Raw genomic sequence first — 15,512 nt, 5'->3', positions numbered from 1 at the left:
CAGAACTAGTAAGTTTCCAAAACCTGCTTGCTGCAGGTTAATAAAACTATTCTAATTGTTTTCTCACAAACTAGATAAAAGCTTGTAATTCTTAATAAGATATATATTCATTTAAACTGTCTTCATCAGCAGCTAGTTAATTTAGCAGCCTAACCTTGAGTTGAATGACTATACAATATGTCTTAAGTCTGGTAAATACACATTAGTTAAAGGTATCCATGACGAATCATATGGGGGAAAAAAATTACCATTCTAGAGAACTTATCTAACTAATATGCATGTACCATTTTCACACAATAAAAAGCACTTTTAAAATTTTTATTTTTTTTATTTATTGAATTTATTGGGGTGAATTGGTTAATAAGATTACATAGGTTCAGTTATACATTTCTACATACATGATCTGTATATTATATTGCGTGTTCACCACCCCAAGTCAAGTCTCCTTCTATCACCATTTACCCCCCTTACCTTCTTCTACCTCCCTCCCACCCCCCTTTCCCTCTAGCAGTCACCACACTGTTGTGCTTGTGTCTATGATATAAAAGCACTTTTTTAAAACTACCACTTATTTATTTCCCTCATAAACCTCATGGTAAGAATATCTTTATCTAATACAAAATAATTATTTCTAATCATTATAGAAAATAAAAGTAACTTGATTATAATAGCCTGTTCAGAAAAAAAACAAATTAGTTCTCACTTGTAACTACTCTAAAAATTATATACTTATGTATTTAAATTTCAAGCAATCTAAGTTATATATGGCAAATTCAGTGATATTCTTACCACAATAACATGTGTTACAGCTGACAATGTACTATCTCCTGCCATCAATGTACGAAGCAATACCCCATTGGTGCAAAATGTCAGAAGTGTCTTTGGAGAAACCCTTTTTAAAAAATCAAAATAATGTGCACAATTACAAACATTATATATAATTAAAACATGATCACATTAAATGCTAGTCTTATATGTACTTTAACAAATGTTAAAGTTACTAACATAACAATATATGTATGCTTTATTGGCAATTTATGTCAAATATTTATTTTATGCTGGATAATCTCACAAAATTTGTACTACTAATAGTCTTTATTAATTAAATGATTATTTTGTTAAAAAACCATAAACAGATTTTTTTAAAGACCTTAACTACTTTTTGCTTGGGGTACAAAGTGTATCATAAAAGGGATCAGCTTTTTAAACCACTATATCCAAACCATTAGAGCAAAGAAATAGTACTGCTGATGAAGGAGTTTACTACCACTAATAATATCAATTCAGTGCACTAATATTGAGTGCTTATTATAAACTTCACATCAAACCTGTGCTCTAGATGCTTTTATTAGTCCCATTTTAATAAATGAGAAACTGTATCTATGGGCCCAAACTCTTTCTCAACCATTTATTTATTAAGAATTTCAGTAAGTTTAGACATAATCTCAATGTCCTGTCATAGAATTAGTACTATTTGGAATAAATAATCATCTAACTTTTTACATAGTCTCCCTATTTAGTAAACAGAAACATTTACCCTCTCTAATGATAAAAGATAGGCTATGGAAGAATTGTCCTTACCTGCTTTCTAATCGTATCTGATACCCAATTGTTTGACCATCCTTTCTCTTCTCTCTGCAGCAACTCTTTCAGCCACAGCATAGCCGCTAATCGTCTTGGCTGAGTACAAAATATACGGCAGGGGATACCATTTTTAAAGCAATCATCTAACAGGAACTGAGGAATCTGAAACACAAGTTTTAAAGTACTATAAAATGACATACATGATTATATACCTAGAAAATCCAATTCTGTAACATGTCCAGACATAATCATAAAATCAACAACTTTCATGTTGTTGCTAACAATCAGCTAGGAAATGTAATTTAAAAAAGAAAGATCTTGTTGAAGATCAACTTGAAACATCTTGTGGTCCCAGAACTAAGGAGGAGGTAAGTGATGTTGGAGTCATGCCAAAGACACAGGAACCAATTGGAAGAAGTACTTAATGGCCAAACTGGGACAGTGGAATAAAACATTTTAAATAATTAATTATAAACCATACATAAAATAAATATTCCTGAACATACATAAAAATAATCAAAATGTTTAAAAAGAAATAGTTAAAGCTCATGCAAAGAGGATAAAATGCTAATGAGAGCATAAAAGATCTAAATATATAAATAAGACATTCCTGAATGGATTAGTCACTGTTACAACAATGTCTATTCTCCTCCATGAAACAATCAAATCCCATTGGGAATTTTTATAGCAAAAAAATACAAAAATAGCCCCAACGGTGTAGCTCAGTGGGTTGGGTATCATCCTGCAAACTAAAAAAGTAACCAGTTGATTCCCAGTCAGGACACATGCCTGGGCTGCAGGCCAGGTCCCCAGGTGGGGTGTGCAAGTGGCAACCAATTGGTGTCTCTCTAACATCAATGTTTCTCTCCCTCTTCTGTTCTTCCTCCCTTCACATCTCTCTAAAAAAATAAATAATTTTAAAAACACACACAAAAAATAGCCTAATACAGGGATTGCAGACTCTTTCTATAATTAAATTCAAACAGGTCAAAAGATTTTAAAATAAAAGTAAGGTCTTCCCACCCCTAACCACTACCAATAGTCCTCTCCAAAAAAGTAACTACTGTTAAGTTTCTTATGAACTCTTTCAGGGAAAAAAATATTTACACAATTTAGGATATTGTGGTATATAACGTTTTTATCGCACAAAGTTATTACTGTATGTTTGTAATTTGTAGATTTCACTTAATAGCAGATTACCTAATCCATTTATTAGCTTACATTCCATCCTACAGATGTGCTATAACTTAACTAATATAACTACACTTAAGTAATTTCCAGTTTTTTTAGGTTTGTTATTATTAATGGTTATTGCTTGCTATTACTAGTGCCATGTGAACATCTTGCTTAACATACTTTTGTATAGTCCAATATATAAATTAAATTTGGACAAAATATTATGAAATTTCCCTCTATACAATTTATACTACCAACAAAGTAGAAGATGTTGTTTTCCCATACCTATGCAAATACTCGATATCATATATTTATTAATTTCTGCCAATCTAATATCTGAAAAATAAAATTGTTCTGATTTCATTTCTTTAACTATGAGTGAAAGAGAACATCTTTTCATACATGTCTTAGACTCTGGGATTTTTTTTTAAAACTTGACTGCTTTAACCCAGAAGCAACAAATGTATACAAGCTAAGAAATATTTAAAAAGAAAAAAACAATGATTAGGAATATTGTGCTGCATACTATAAAGCTACAAAAAGCAAAAGGTGGAAACCCAGTGCAAATATAGAATTAAAAAGATATCTAACAAAAAATTTCAGAGATAGGCCCAGGTGCTAACAGAAAACTTAGCGTGGCCTGAGTGGTTTGGGCACCATCTTGCAAATGAAAGGTTGCCAGTTCAATTCCCAGTTGGGGCACACGCCTGGGTTGTTGGGCCAGGTCCCCAGCTGGTGGCGTGCAAGAGACACTGATCATCAAGATCATAACATGAATTCTTCATAATTCTCAAGTATCCTTTCATACCTAGCAAAATGATATACACAATTATAAAAATAGTCATACATAATTCTGATGTACAAAATATTATTAGCAGGACATTCAAATAATTTATATAAAAATATATTTATTATATTTACCAAAGTTTTCAAAATCTCTATTCAATATTAACAGTGCTACAATTTACACTTACTAGCAAACCATACTATAATACTAAAACAATTGTAACAATCTAAGCTATCTGGACAGACTGGACTCTATGGAATTTCACTTAATAAAAACAAAGAACTCATACTAAAGAAATATCTTACATATTATCCCCAGATAAAAATTTTATCATGTTTTTAAATATTGTTTTACAGGATCAAGTTTTGGATAAAGAGTTATACTTGTGTGAAAATGGTTAAGTCTTACAAATAAATGATTTGTAAAGTTTATAGTCAATATCTCTTATCAACTTGCCTTCCTTATTGACTAAGTTTATTAAACCAACCAATATAACCAAAGGAACTCTTAAGCAACTGTCAAAAGTAAATTTATTCGTCCATAAAATAAAATAATGTAAAATTATATTAGCTATTATATCTGAAACACTATCAAAAGCAAAGTAATTTTACTACTTTAACATACTAACATGTTAAAGAACATAATCAAGAAAAGGTCATATCACTGTACCACTCTTATTTCTAAACTGTCACCCTAATGTATAAGATGTCATGATAATAAAGTACTTTGATTCTAAACATCCAAGTCAAACATATTAATTCTATTCTACAGTCAACTATATATCAACATTTGTTGTTATTAGTTTTGCTTTTAACTTAGCTGTTATTTATAAAACATTGTAGTAGGCACTTTGTACACATCTCTAAATTTTACCATGAATAGTAGCAATTATCATTTTACAAATGAAAACTCTGGCTCACAGAGGTTATAAAACCAGACTAAAACTTTACACCCAATAAATAAGGAAACTGGAATTTGAACTGAAGGCCCAAGGTCACGTTTCTTCCATTGATGCCAAATCACATCCTCACCTCTGTTTAAGTGAAGGTATAATATACTAGTTTAAAATAAATATTTTAAAACATTTCCTTTCTACAAATTCTTAAAATGTACCCCCAGCAATAATTTATTTCTGAAATAACCATTAAAATAACCAGAAGTTCCTTTGTCTGTTTTGGTTTAAATACACAGAGTATAAATGTAATACCAAACTGTCACATGGGCTAAAATATTTTTTCTTCTGTAAACAACAAAGAAACAAACCTGTGTAGTCTTTCCAGACCCAGTTTCTCCTACAATCAAAACTACTTTATTTTCCTTAATTATTTTAACAATTTCTTCTTGTTTCTCAAATACTGGCAGAGACTGCCTGAAAGAATCAAATTCAGATTCTCCTCTTTTCACTGGAATCTGAGGTATGCCATTGTTGAGTCGCCCACTTGTCTTGCTCATTTCGCGGTTTTCTTTGAAAATGAATAAAAGAAAAAAATTATGATCAACATTAAAAAGAAGTGTTTACAATAAGTAATTTCTAATATAATTCATTCAACTATTTCTTCTCTACTCAGTCTACATGAAGTTACCAAGCAACACCTTAGCTGTTGCACTCCTATACTTAATATTCTTACAGAATATGTTACAAATTTCAGTATCAATTAGAAAGCAAATCTCTCAAAAGTATTTCTGGTGCATAATGTTTACAAATGAACAAAAGTCAATCATTCATAACCATTACAAACAAGACATGATTTAATATCTGAAATGACTTTCAGACTCATTTCTACTATAATGACAGAGAAAATTGAAATTTTATAGTAGGAAACAATGTGCATTCTACTGATAGTCTGTTATGTACAAAGTGAAAACTCGTTATAAAAAATATATCCTATATGTTTAAGTTAAAGATGTAAGATTATGTAAACAAATAGAATATTATGTGTAAATATCAGGTCCTAAAACTTAATAAATTCCTAATTGAGCATTTTAGCCAACAGCTACACTTACCTAAACAGACAGGAATAAAAGAGCCATAATGTGTTTATATTTTTCACATAATTCAAAATTATTTGTGTGTGTGTATTTAAAACTTAAAATTCCTTTATATGTAGTATCATGTGTTTTCTGTATTCTGCAAACCTACTTCAAAAAACTGAAAATTAGGCAGATTCCATCACTTTAAATAATAATTTTCTCACTACGGAACTAATTTTTTCAAATAGTGAAATTACAACTTAATTTTATATCCTAAATATATTATTTATATACCTTTCAGAAAATTAATGTACTGAAGACTCTGTTCTATCTCTTACCACAACTTAAATCTAATTCTAAATCTCTCTCATTAGCGTGCGGTGGCAGCGTGATATAGGATAGTGCAGACTTTATATTCAAATCCCAGCTCTGCAGTTTATTGGCTGGTTGACTGTTCTCAAACAAATTATTTAACTTCTCTGAATCCCAGTTTGTTCACCTGTGAAACAGGAAATTCTTACCTTGCAAGGGTTGTGATGAAGCCCTATTTAAAGAGTTTAATATACTGCCTAGCACACAGTAAGTGCTCAATAAATGATAGCTATTACTATGACATTTTTAAAAAAAACCTTATCTAACTTCATGATATGCCTTAACACTGCATTTCATTTCAAAATTTTTCTAAGTCTTAATCATTCCAATAAGCTATTCAAATTAGGAAATCTTAACTCCTCTTAGCTTTAAAATGTAAATTTAAAATGGAAAAAGAACAAGTCATAAAATAATAAGATAAACACAGAAGCTCCCCAGAAAATACATACCAGCTTCAACTGCAAACACATTTCCTCTTTCTGTTTTAGGCAGAAGTTCAGTACGTTCTTTATTGGTGACAGGAAATCTTTGAATTAGGCTCCTAACAGCATGTTTTGTATTATGAGTCAAATTACAGGTCATCATTGCATGAGCTGTTTCTGATCCATCTTTCTTCTTCACAGTCAGGTATCTATTTGCTCCCTTTCTGAATATTAATAAAAATCATTTATTTACTATATATAGTCAATTTGTTCACGTATGATGTACACCTACTTAAAAAACACATCTCAAACAAAACATTGAAAAAAATCAAAATTATTTGGGAGACAATGCTGAAAATTTCAAAAAGCTCGATTAGAGAGGGTTTTGGTGCTAGAGTGGCCACAAGACCACTTTCAATTAAAATTTCAAAATGCTGCAAATCCAATTTTAAATCAATAAAAGTGCTTACTTACCAACAAATGCTAAAATTTATTTTAGCAGACTTTCATGGTACATGAAATATCAACAGTTAATTCATGCTGGGAAGCATATAGAGGGAAAATAAAAACAATATGAACAACAGAATCTAAAAGTGATAAAAAAGTTATGGTTCACTGTTCAGACTAATATATCCCACTGAATGTATCTACAGTATACTGGTAATGTCACTCTCCCATGAAAACCTGTTAAGAGGGCCAAGTTTAGTGACTGGACCAAAAAAAAAACATAAATCAGCATTACTGATAAGTATTTTCAGATGTAAATTGGGAAAAAATTTTTTTCAAAGCTTCTGGATCTAGACTTCAAAGGTAAGGCAATGAAGACTTATAACTGTTCTCCAATTATCTGATGTAGGTATATTTGTTTCTTCAACTGGTCCAACGTGTTTAAACATACAAGAAGTCTTCACATGTGCTTTGAATGATTTAATAATACATGTCTATAATATAGTTCAAAGTAGTACTAGTAAATAGCACACCAACATGGATTTGAATCCCAGCTCTACCACTTACTAGCTGTGGGACTGTAAGCACATTATTCAATAGATCTGAGCCTAAAACAATAATAATAATACCTGCCTCAAAGGACTACACTTATGATTAAATAAGGTAATACATGGAAAGAGCAGTACCTGTTACAGAGTAGGCACTAAATAAATGAAAGCTATTATTATAGTGAGAAAAAATATTTCTTATACTTAAAAAATTTACCCAAAATATTTATTAAATATGTTATCACTTGTTAATGTCACCCTCATATTATAGAAATGAGCAGCATAGCCACAAATACAATGAAAATTACATGTATAATTTTCCTAATTTTCATTAGATTTAAAATTTTTCAACATCTTCACTCTCAGAACAATATAAAACAAAACTGGGGAGGATTAACCTATACAGTTTTAGCTGTCTAAATCATCCAAGTGAGGCTTTCAATTTACCAAGATTTTTAATTTCTGGAATTATTTAATGAATTATAAGCTTTCTTTGCTGTCATCTACTCCTTAACTAGTGCTTAGTGATTCTTAAATGATGGCATAAAGATGAAATAATTAAATTTAACCTGATTTAGAAATTATTTCCAAGGTAAATTGGAATTATTGATTCCAGAGATGTTCTCTGTACATGGACCATTCTGAAACTTCAGCAGTTGCTATATACTCATTCATTCTCCTTCTGTGCCATTTACTTCAGAAAATCTTAACTACATAAGGCAGGAAGTATGCCGAAATGAGCACTAGAAAAAGAAGGGTTAGAAGATTTGTATTCAGCTAGTAATACTCTTTCGACTAACAAGCAATACAAAAGTAAACCATTGTACTTTTCTGACACTGCATACTAGCTCATTTTAAAATCTCTAATTTCTGTCACCTCCAAGATGCTTTCATTTTCTTAAAAATCATCTCAGAAAACTTTTGCTAGTTTCACCTTTCACTAATTTTCTTATTCCTTTATTCATTCATTCAGTCACGCATCATATATTGAGCACCTACTGTCTGCCAGACACTATGCTAGAAGCTGGGATTGCAAAGTTGAAAAACTATACCTCAATAAGCTCACAACTAAAATAATGTGTCACACTGAAAATTTCCTAATAACGAAAATGCCTAATAGTAATACAGCATTTATGTATAGAAAATTTTATATAATTATTTATATATACATAAATACATTTTTAAATGTATGTATAAAAATAACTCATAAGAAGCAGGTGTGAGTGCTTAGCCATTAGCATTTAAAATTTCCTGAACTTAATTTGAACATGGATGGTAGGGCAGAAAGATAACATCAACTTGATGGTTTTTTGATGTTTTAGTAAAATATTTTACTTGTGTCTATTAGTGCTCATTCCTACCACACTCAACACCACAGTGACACTGATATATAATAAAAAGACTAGTAAAGTTTTTGGTAAAATATTCACCTTTTCAATGTGAGTATGGAAACAGTCAACACATCAGAGATTTGTCCCACTGTGTAAACTAACACACTGAGATCTCATTATTCTTTCATTCCAAAGTAACTGACACCATGCTTTGATGAAAACCATAAGAGTCTCCTTTACAAACCGAAATTAACTAGAAACTAGCTACAAGATGTGGAAAAGATGCTACATAACTGAACTTCATATATACTTTTAAAAATAATAAAATGCAAAGCCCCATATGCAATTTTTAAAAAGAATAAATGTATGAAAATTGCAGATAAGAACATCGTAACTTCTAACTTCAAAAGGTAAAAGTATTCAATATATACTATGATGAAGTATTGGCATTTCAATGTCTTCTTCCTTTGAAAGAAAAATGATCTGCCCTAACTAGTCAAATTTGATGCAATTTTAATATTAATGTGTATCAATTTACACAGTATGTTACTGAATATTTAAGATACTCAAATAGCAACCATATGAATCACTACTCCTCACTTTCCAAATCTGTAAACAGTTTAAAAGATCAGGTAAAGAGCCAAAACCTAAGATGACTACTTAAAAAGCTCACAGCCACCAAGGAGCTAATGTTTCTAAAAAAATAACGCACACAAGTTTGATGCCTAGTAGATGCTTAATTTCATATCTCCTTAATTTATACTTCTGTTAGACAGATGAAAAGATCTAACTCCAAACCATTTTCTCCCCAATACTATAAAATTACAAATTTATTAAAGCTTTTATCATATTAATTTGTACTTTTTATGAATACCTAGAAATTAATAAACCAACCAGTTAACTTTGTCACTAAACACAGTTGCTTTCATGTCATGGACACTATATTTGTAGTAAATTTGTTCTTTCTGTGACTATTCACAGCTCCCAGGACATTGCTATGAACTCACTGTGAACATCAAAAATTAATTAAACATTAACTATGTTCAAATCCTGGCTCTGCCACTTGCTCTAGCTGTGTGATCCTGGGAAAATTAACCTCTCCAAGCTTGAATTGCTTCATCTGTTATACAGATACCAGATGTTAATAATAAAGTTTACCCCTGGCTGGCACAGCTCAGTGGATTGAGCACGGGATGCGAACCAAAGTATAGCAGGTTCAATTCCCAGTCAGGTCACATGCCTGGGTTGCAGGTCACAGCCCCCAGCAACCGCACATTGACATTGATGTTTCTCTGTCTCTCTCTCTCTGTCTGTCTGTCTCTCTCTCTCCCCCCCCTCCCTTCCCTCTCTAAAAATAAATAAATAAAATCTTAAAAAATAATAAAGCTTATTATTGTAAGCTTTACTTACAACCATGTAAGATTACTGTGAGGATTAAATGATAATCTACTTAAAACACCTATCACATGCCCGTTACGTAAGAACCCCTAATTAATGTTACCTGATGTTACTATCATTATTGTGCACCACAAGCTTTTCCTTTCAAGGAATGTCTAAAAATTCCTGAAGAGTTCATCACTCTTAACCCATTTTTCCTATTTTAGCTAGGGGAAAATAGAGAAGTGCAGCATGCAACCTTCCCTGGCAAAAGGCAAGGAAGGCAGTAAATAACCCAAGTCTGAAAAGGAGGGCTTTTGTGTAGGGTGGAGCCTCCTGGTCAGGGGGAGTAGAGCACTTGGATGCCTATTAAGCAGTGACTTCAGCAATCACAGGTTAAGAAACCTATACTTGGAAAACTTACTTTCATATAGTTTCTATTTTATCTTTGCACAAGTTTTTAACAAAGTTCATTTTGTAAATTTTATTTTTTCTAATTTGGACTAAGAAGAATAAAAAAGAAATTTTGTTTTGTTCAGAAAGTTATGCTTTCAAAACCAAAAAAATTCTGAGGTGACATCTTTGTTATGGAAAAAACTTGACTATAATTCCAAAAAAACCTTTAGGATATACTAAAGAATACACACAAAATGCAGGTGTTATTCCAAAAATAGCATTTTCACCAAAAGATGAACAAGTATAAAAAATAATCAATTGCAAAGTAAATTCACCCTTTCGGAGGAGATGAAAAACAAAATCCAAAACACATGGCTTCATTTTTGAAAAAAGGGAGATCAAAAAAAAAGTGATGAGAAAAAATTATAAATTTTCATACAGTAAGCCTAGAATCTATTTTTAAAACCTTAGAAGCAGCTCAAAATAATCACAGAATCATAGAATCTTAACTAAAACAAAGAAATTAACTCCTTTATATTTTACATTTAAGAAAATGGGCCTTTACAGTTTAAGGGACTTGACCAAAGCTAGAGGATGAGGCTGTGAGAGAATAGGAATCAAGGTTTCCTGACATTTCCTCTCCACCAGGTTCTCTCACAAATATGTATAAAGGAACAATAATACCAGGCACAAAATTTAAAAAGCAGAAAAACTATCTCCCTAATTAATGAAGTTAATACTAGGAGGTTAAAAAAATCTTTACTCATTGGTGAACAGTAAAACCCATGAAATATGTCAGGTACAAATTCTCATATACATTAAAATAAAAGATTTAAGAAGTATATTTAAAGTGATGTAGGTCTTTATAAATGTGGAAAAAAGAAAAAGCATTTGAAAATCACAAGGACCACTAGATAAACTTTGTACTACGTTTGCTAAGTTAAAAAGGGAAGGAGAAAACGCTAGGAAATGTCGTAAGAGGTATTGTGGAGAAATAAATATTGGTATTAGGGACTGGATAAGTAGGAAGAGTGCCTTGCTTCCCTTAGCATCTCTTTTCCTTTCTCCTCACTCTATGCCTCTGCAGTGTTTCTTTATCCCTTTTTTTGTCCTGGTAACTTTTCTTGCTAGCCCCTTCCCCAGATATTTCTCCATTCTGGACCATCCCTTAAATAATCATGCTATTGAACAGAAGAAGTAGTATTCTAATAAACTTTTTCTAAGAGTAATTTCTAATTGTCGTTTCTAAGTTAACTCTTCAGAATTCAAAACTCATTTAACCATAGACTGTGGTTACAGCTGCAGAATTGTGCATTTATAACAGAGGTTTTCTAAGTGCAGGCTCACAACCTCTCATCTGCAACTCTTAAATCCAAACAGCTCTGAAAATTTTCTTATAAGTCTGCAGCAACTGCAACTGGCAGCAAAGCCTGATTAAATTGACATGGCTATTTCTAGGCTTTATTTATCTTAGTGTGAATATTCACATATTTTCCAGTAGAAATATTAATGTGATTAAAGGGGATGCCTACACCTTATTAGGGGTATTATGTCACATATTGCAAATATACCCTAATACCTTTCTAAAATCAGAAAAATCTGAATCTCAACACCTATTTGATCCGGGTGTTTTTGGGTAAAAGATTATTCCCCTGTACTCTATTTTTATTTCCAAGTACAGTATTTCACCTATTCAGATGACTATAGTATGGGGGTGCTCAGGAACCTAGCCACTGTTCTAGCCCTGGCTCAGCGATGTTCAAAATGCACATTCACCTGAACTAAATCTTCCATCAGTAATGTATCACTATGGTGGCCATTCATATGCAAGACATACCTACCTAAGCTAATTTCACTTTAGAACCCTCCTACTATTTATTTATTAATATATTTACTTAATAAAGTATTGTTTTCCTCCTCTTAATCTAAAAACTAGTAAGCTGAAATATTATCTTTTTTCCTTCCTCTCAATGGTTCTTAGCCAGGGGCAATTTTGTTCCCTAGGTAATATTCTTGTAATGACCAGAGAGCCATTTTGAGTTGTCACAATTGGGGATGGAGGTGTTACTGCTATCTATAGGGGTAAAGGCTTAAACATCTTACAGTGCAGAAAACAGCCCTCCAAATAAAAAAAAAAAAGAAAGAAAGAATTATCCAGTCCAAATAAAAATAGCTCCAATACTGAGAAACCATGCTATATGTTAACCTCTAGCCTTCAGACTTCTTCAATTTGTATGGCTAAAAATGACCTTTCCCCAATATTGATGAGTGACTATCAAAAAAAGTATGTACTGTTTCCTCCTATTCCATTTTACTTAATTGGTTCTAATCATCGGATTCCTGAGTTGGTAGGAAAGAAAACAATCAACGTGTGTTCTAGTGCTCACCATTACAGTACAGTAACATGAAGAGAGAGAAGTTCTGCAAATAATTATTCTTATTATCTTTCGTCCACCCATTCTTTAGAAAAAATAGATTTAGCTTCAATGAAATACGAAAATATTTTTCTCAAGCAACTTCAATTTTTAAACTATTTTTTCTTACCTCTTGAAGTTTACCTCTTTTTTTTTTTGTCCCTAGAGAAAACAACAACAACAAAAAAAGCGGGGACCACAGGTGGAAAAGGAAAGAGTGAGTTTGGTGCAGACATGAATCAGTTTATCTACATACTATATAATTAAGGGTGTAAATCTAAAATAGTAATAACAATGTAAATGTAGTTGGAAACATTTCTCTAATTTTGGCAAATAATTTTCTTTGAATAAGAAAAGCTAGCCCTGGCTGGCGTAGCTCAGTGGATTGAGCGTGGGCTGGGAACCAAAGTGTCCCAGGTTCGATTCCCAGCCAGAGTACATTCCTGGGTTGCAGGCCATAACCCCCAGCAACCGCACATTGATGTTTCTCTCTCTCTCTCTATCTCCCTCCCTTTCCTCTCTAAAAATAAATAAATAAAATCTTTAAAAAAAAAAGAAAAGCTATCAGCTTACCCTTTACTTTTAGAGACCAAACCAAGAGACTGACTCAATCGATGAATAAAGGCTCGTTCAGTACTGGTCAAAGAAGAAGGAAATTCCATTTCTACGAGGAAAAAAAATACACAAAGTACCATTTGGGGACAGGCTATTTTCTTTCAAGGTGCTTCAATATGCATACATAAATATAAAATACAAAAAACCATAAGCATACAAATTTATTATGTTTTGTGTGAAAAGTAGATATTCAATAACTACTGAATGTCTAGTATTGATATTAATAAAATGATATAAACAAAATTAAAGCTGACATACGGTTATATTAATAAAATTGTGATATTAAGTATAGTTATATTAATGCCATTAATTAAAATGGAATCTAAAGTATGGTATTTAAAAAATTAAATCTAAGTGTAAAGGAATCTAATGGTCCACCAAAGATTCTACTTACTTTGAATCTTGAGTTGGTACGATAACTGATGAACATATTTCACTGTTTTAACTTAGTCCTTACTTGCTTAATGAACAAAACGTTTACTTCCTTCCATGGAGAGGTGTGCTCGAGTGTTATGAATGCGCAACATCAAACTCCAGGGTGTTTGCCTTCACAACTGTAGAGACTTCCTATCTCACTAGCTCAAACTGGATTTGTTGTTACTGATGGCTGAGGCTGTACCTCTGTTCAGAGTAAGTTCAGAATCACCCCGTCCAGCTCATTCCCAATTTTGGGCTGTAAGCCTCCAGAGTTAGGGGTCCCCGACTTAAGGCCAGCAAATCGGAATGAGCCTGGGTGTGCACTGTGTGACCCAAGACGAGTAGCTCTCTAACCTTAGGAGACAGGCAAGCCCTTTCAAATGCCAAAGCAAGTTTGATTTTTTAAGTGTTAAGGTTCTAGGATTTAAAGCACTACACACTGCCAGTGCATCTACTACTAATTTCCTTCCGCTCTTCTTCGGTAGCTTAAACGTCACTCCTGAAAGGCTACCACAACTCTCTTAAAAAAAAAAAAAAAAAAAAAAAAATACAGGCTTATCAATACTTAAACGCTGTGGCTGAGCCGCCCAAAGCCTCCACAGAGCCTCGCCCAGGGGAAAAAGAAACGCCTCCGGCCAGAGTGCAACCTTAGTTTTCCACCGCCGACCGGTCGCAAGTGCCGCCCGCAGCCCTACGGATCCGCCCGTCGCCGCGAGGCTCCGCACTTCCCTCCCGCGGGCCGCCGAGTGCGGCCCGGGTCGTCCCTCCCTCGTCGGAGGCAGCGCCTCCGCACAGGGCTGCGGGTGTGGGGACGCGGGGCAGTCGGCGGGGTCCCTGTCAAGGAGCCTCACCTTTCTGGTCCCCATATCGGAAGCGCTCCAGAGCGATGTTGACTGCGATCTTCACCTCCTCATCTATACGCACGTCCTTTAGCCCCTTGGCCCGGGCGCCGCCCCCAGGGCCACACTGAGCCGGGCCGCCGCCGCAGCCGCCGCCCGGAGCCGGCGGCCGCGGGGAGACGCTGCTAGGCCTGGACATGGCCCTGAGGAGATGGTCACCCCGCCGAGAAGCAGCCAGGCCTGCGGGCTGACGGCCAAGGAGAGGACAGCGGAGTTCGGGGGCCACCCCCGGGACTTGACGGCTCCACTGACGGCGCCGTGGGCCGAAGTCACCAGAAAGCCCCAATCAGTCACCACAACAAACCGAGGCGGCACCGGCGCCACTAAAGCCCTGGCGCGGCGGAGACAGCAAGCGTGCTGACGTCACCAGAGCTGCCGGCGCCCGTGACCTCAGCGCGCAGGCTGCCCCTCACCTCCTGGTCCCGGCTTCTTACTCCAGCGCTCCCCACCCAGCCGATCCTCCGGGTCACCTCTTGCCCCCATCCTCCCTCAGCACCGAGGGGCTTTTACTCATACACTAACTCAAGCACTCATTATTCTGTTGAATCCTTTCTTCGTTCATTCATTCAGTAATCAGGGGTAGGCTTCTACTCTGTGCCTGGCAAGCACTATGCTACATCCAAGATACTCATTCAGTGGGGGTAGTAGGGTTGCCAGGTTTGGGGGAAAAAACAAAACAAAACAAGATGCTCAGGGGTTTTTTTTTTTATTTCAGATACCAAAAAAAAATTTAGCCTGTGAATATCACATGCAATA

The 15,512-nt window shown here is 34.3% G+C and overlaps 1 protein-coding gene across 1 annotated transcript in view; it reads right to left on the bottom strand.

Moving 5' to 3' along the window:
* The window catches only part of YTHDC2 (YTH domain containing 2), a 69,658-nt gene extending 54,552 nt beyond the window's left edge, over positions 1–15,106 (bottom strand). The window contains 8 exon segments of the mRNA XM_028512706.2: positions 790–892; positions 1,582–1,621; positions 1,624–1,662; positions 1,665–1,746; positions 4,811–5,010; positions 6,340–6,536; positions 13,399–13,489; positions 14,709–15,106. Of these exon segments, the coding sequence (XP_028368507.1) occupies positions 790–892; positions 1,582–1,621; positions 1,624–1,662; positions 1,665–1,746; positions 4,811–5,010; positions 6,340–6,536; positions 13,399–13,489; positions 14,709–14,895 (939 nt within the window). The 5' untranslated portion in view covers positions 14,896–15,106.
* Positions 15,107–15,512: the final 406 nt, after the last annotated feature.

Source organism: Phyllostomus discolor, chromosome 3 (assembly GCF_004126475.2).
Source record: "Phyllostomus discolor isolate MPI-MPIP mPhyDis1 chromosome 3, mPhyDis1.pri.v3, whole genome shotgun sequence".
Lineage (NCBI taxonomy): Eukaryota > Metazoa > Chordata > Mammalia > Chiroptera > Phyllostomidae > Phyllostomus > Phyllostomus discolor.
The sequence above is the reverse complement of the archived record's forward strand: the minus strand, read 5'-3'. Positions and strand labels throughout refer to the sequence as shown.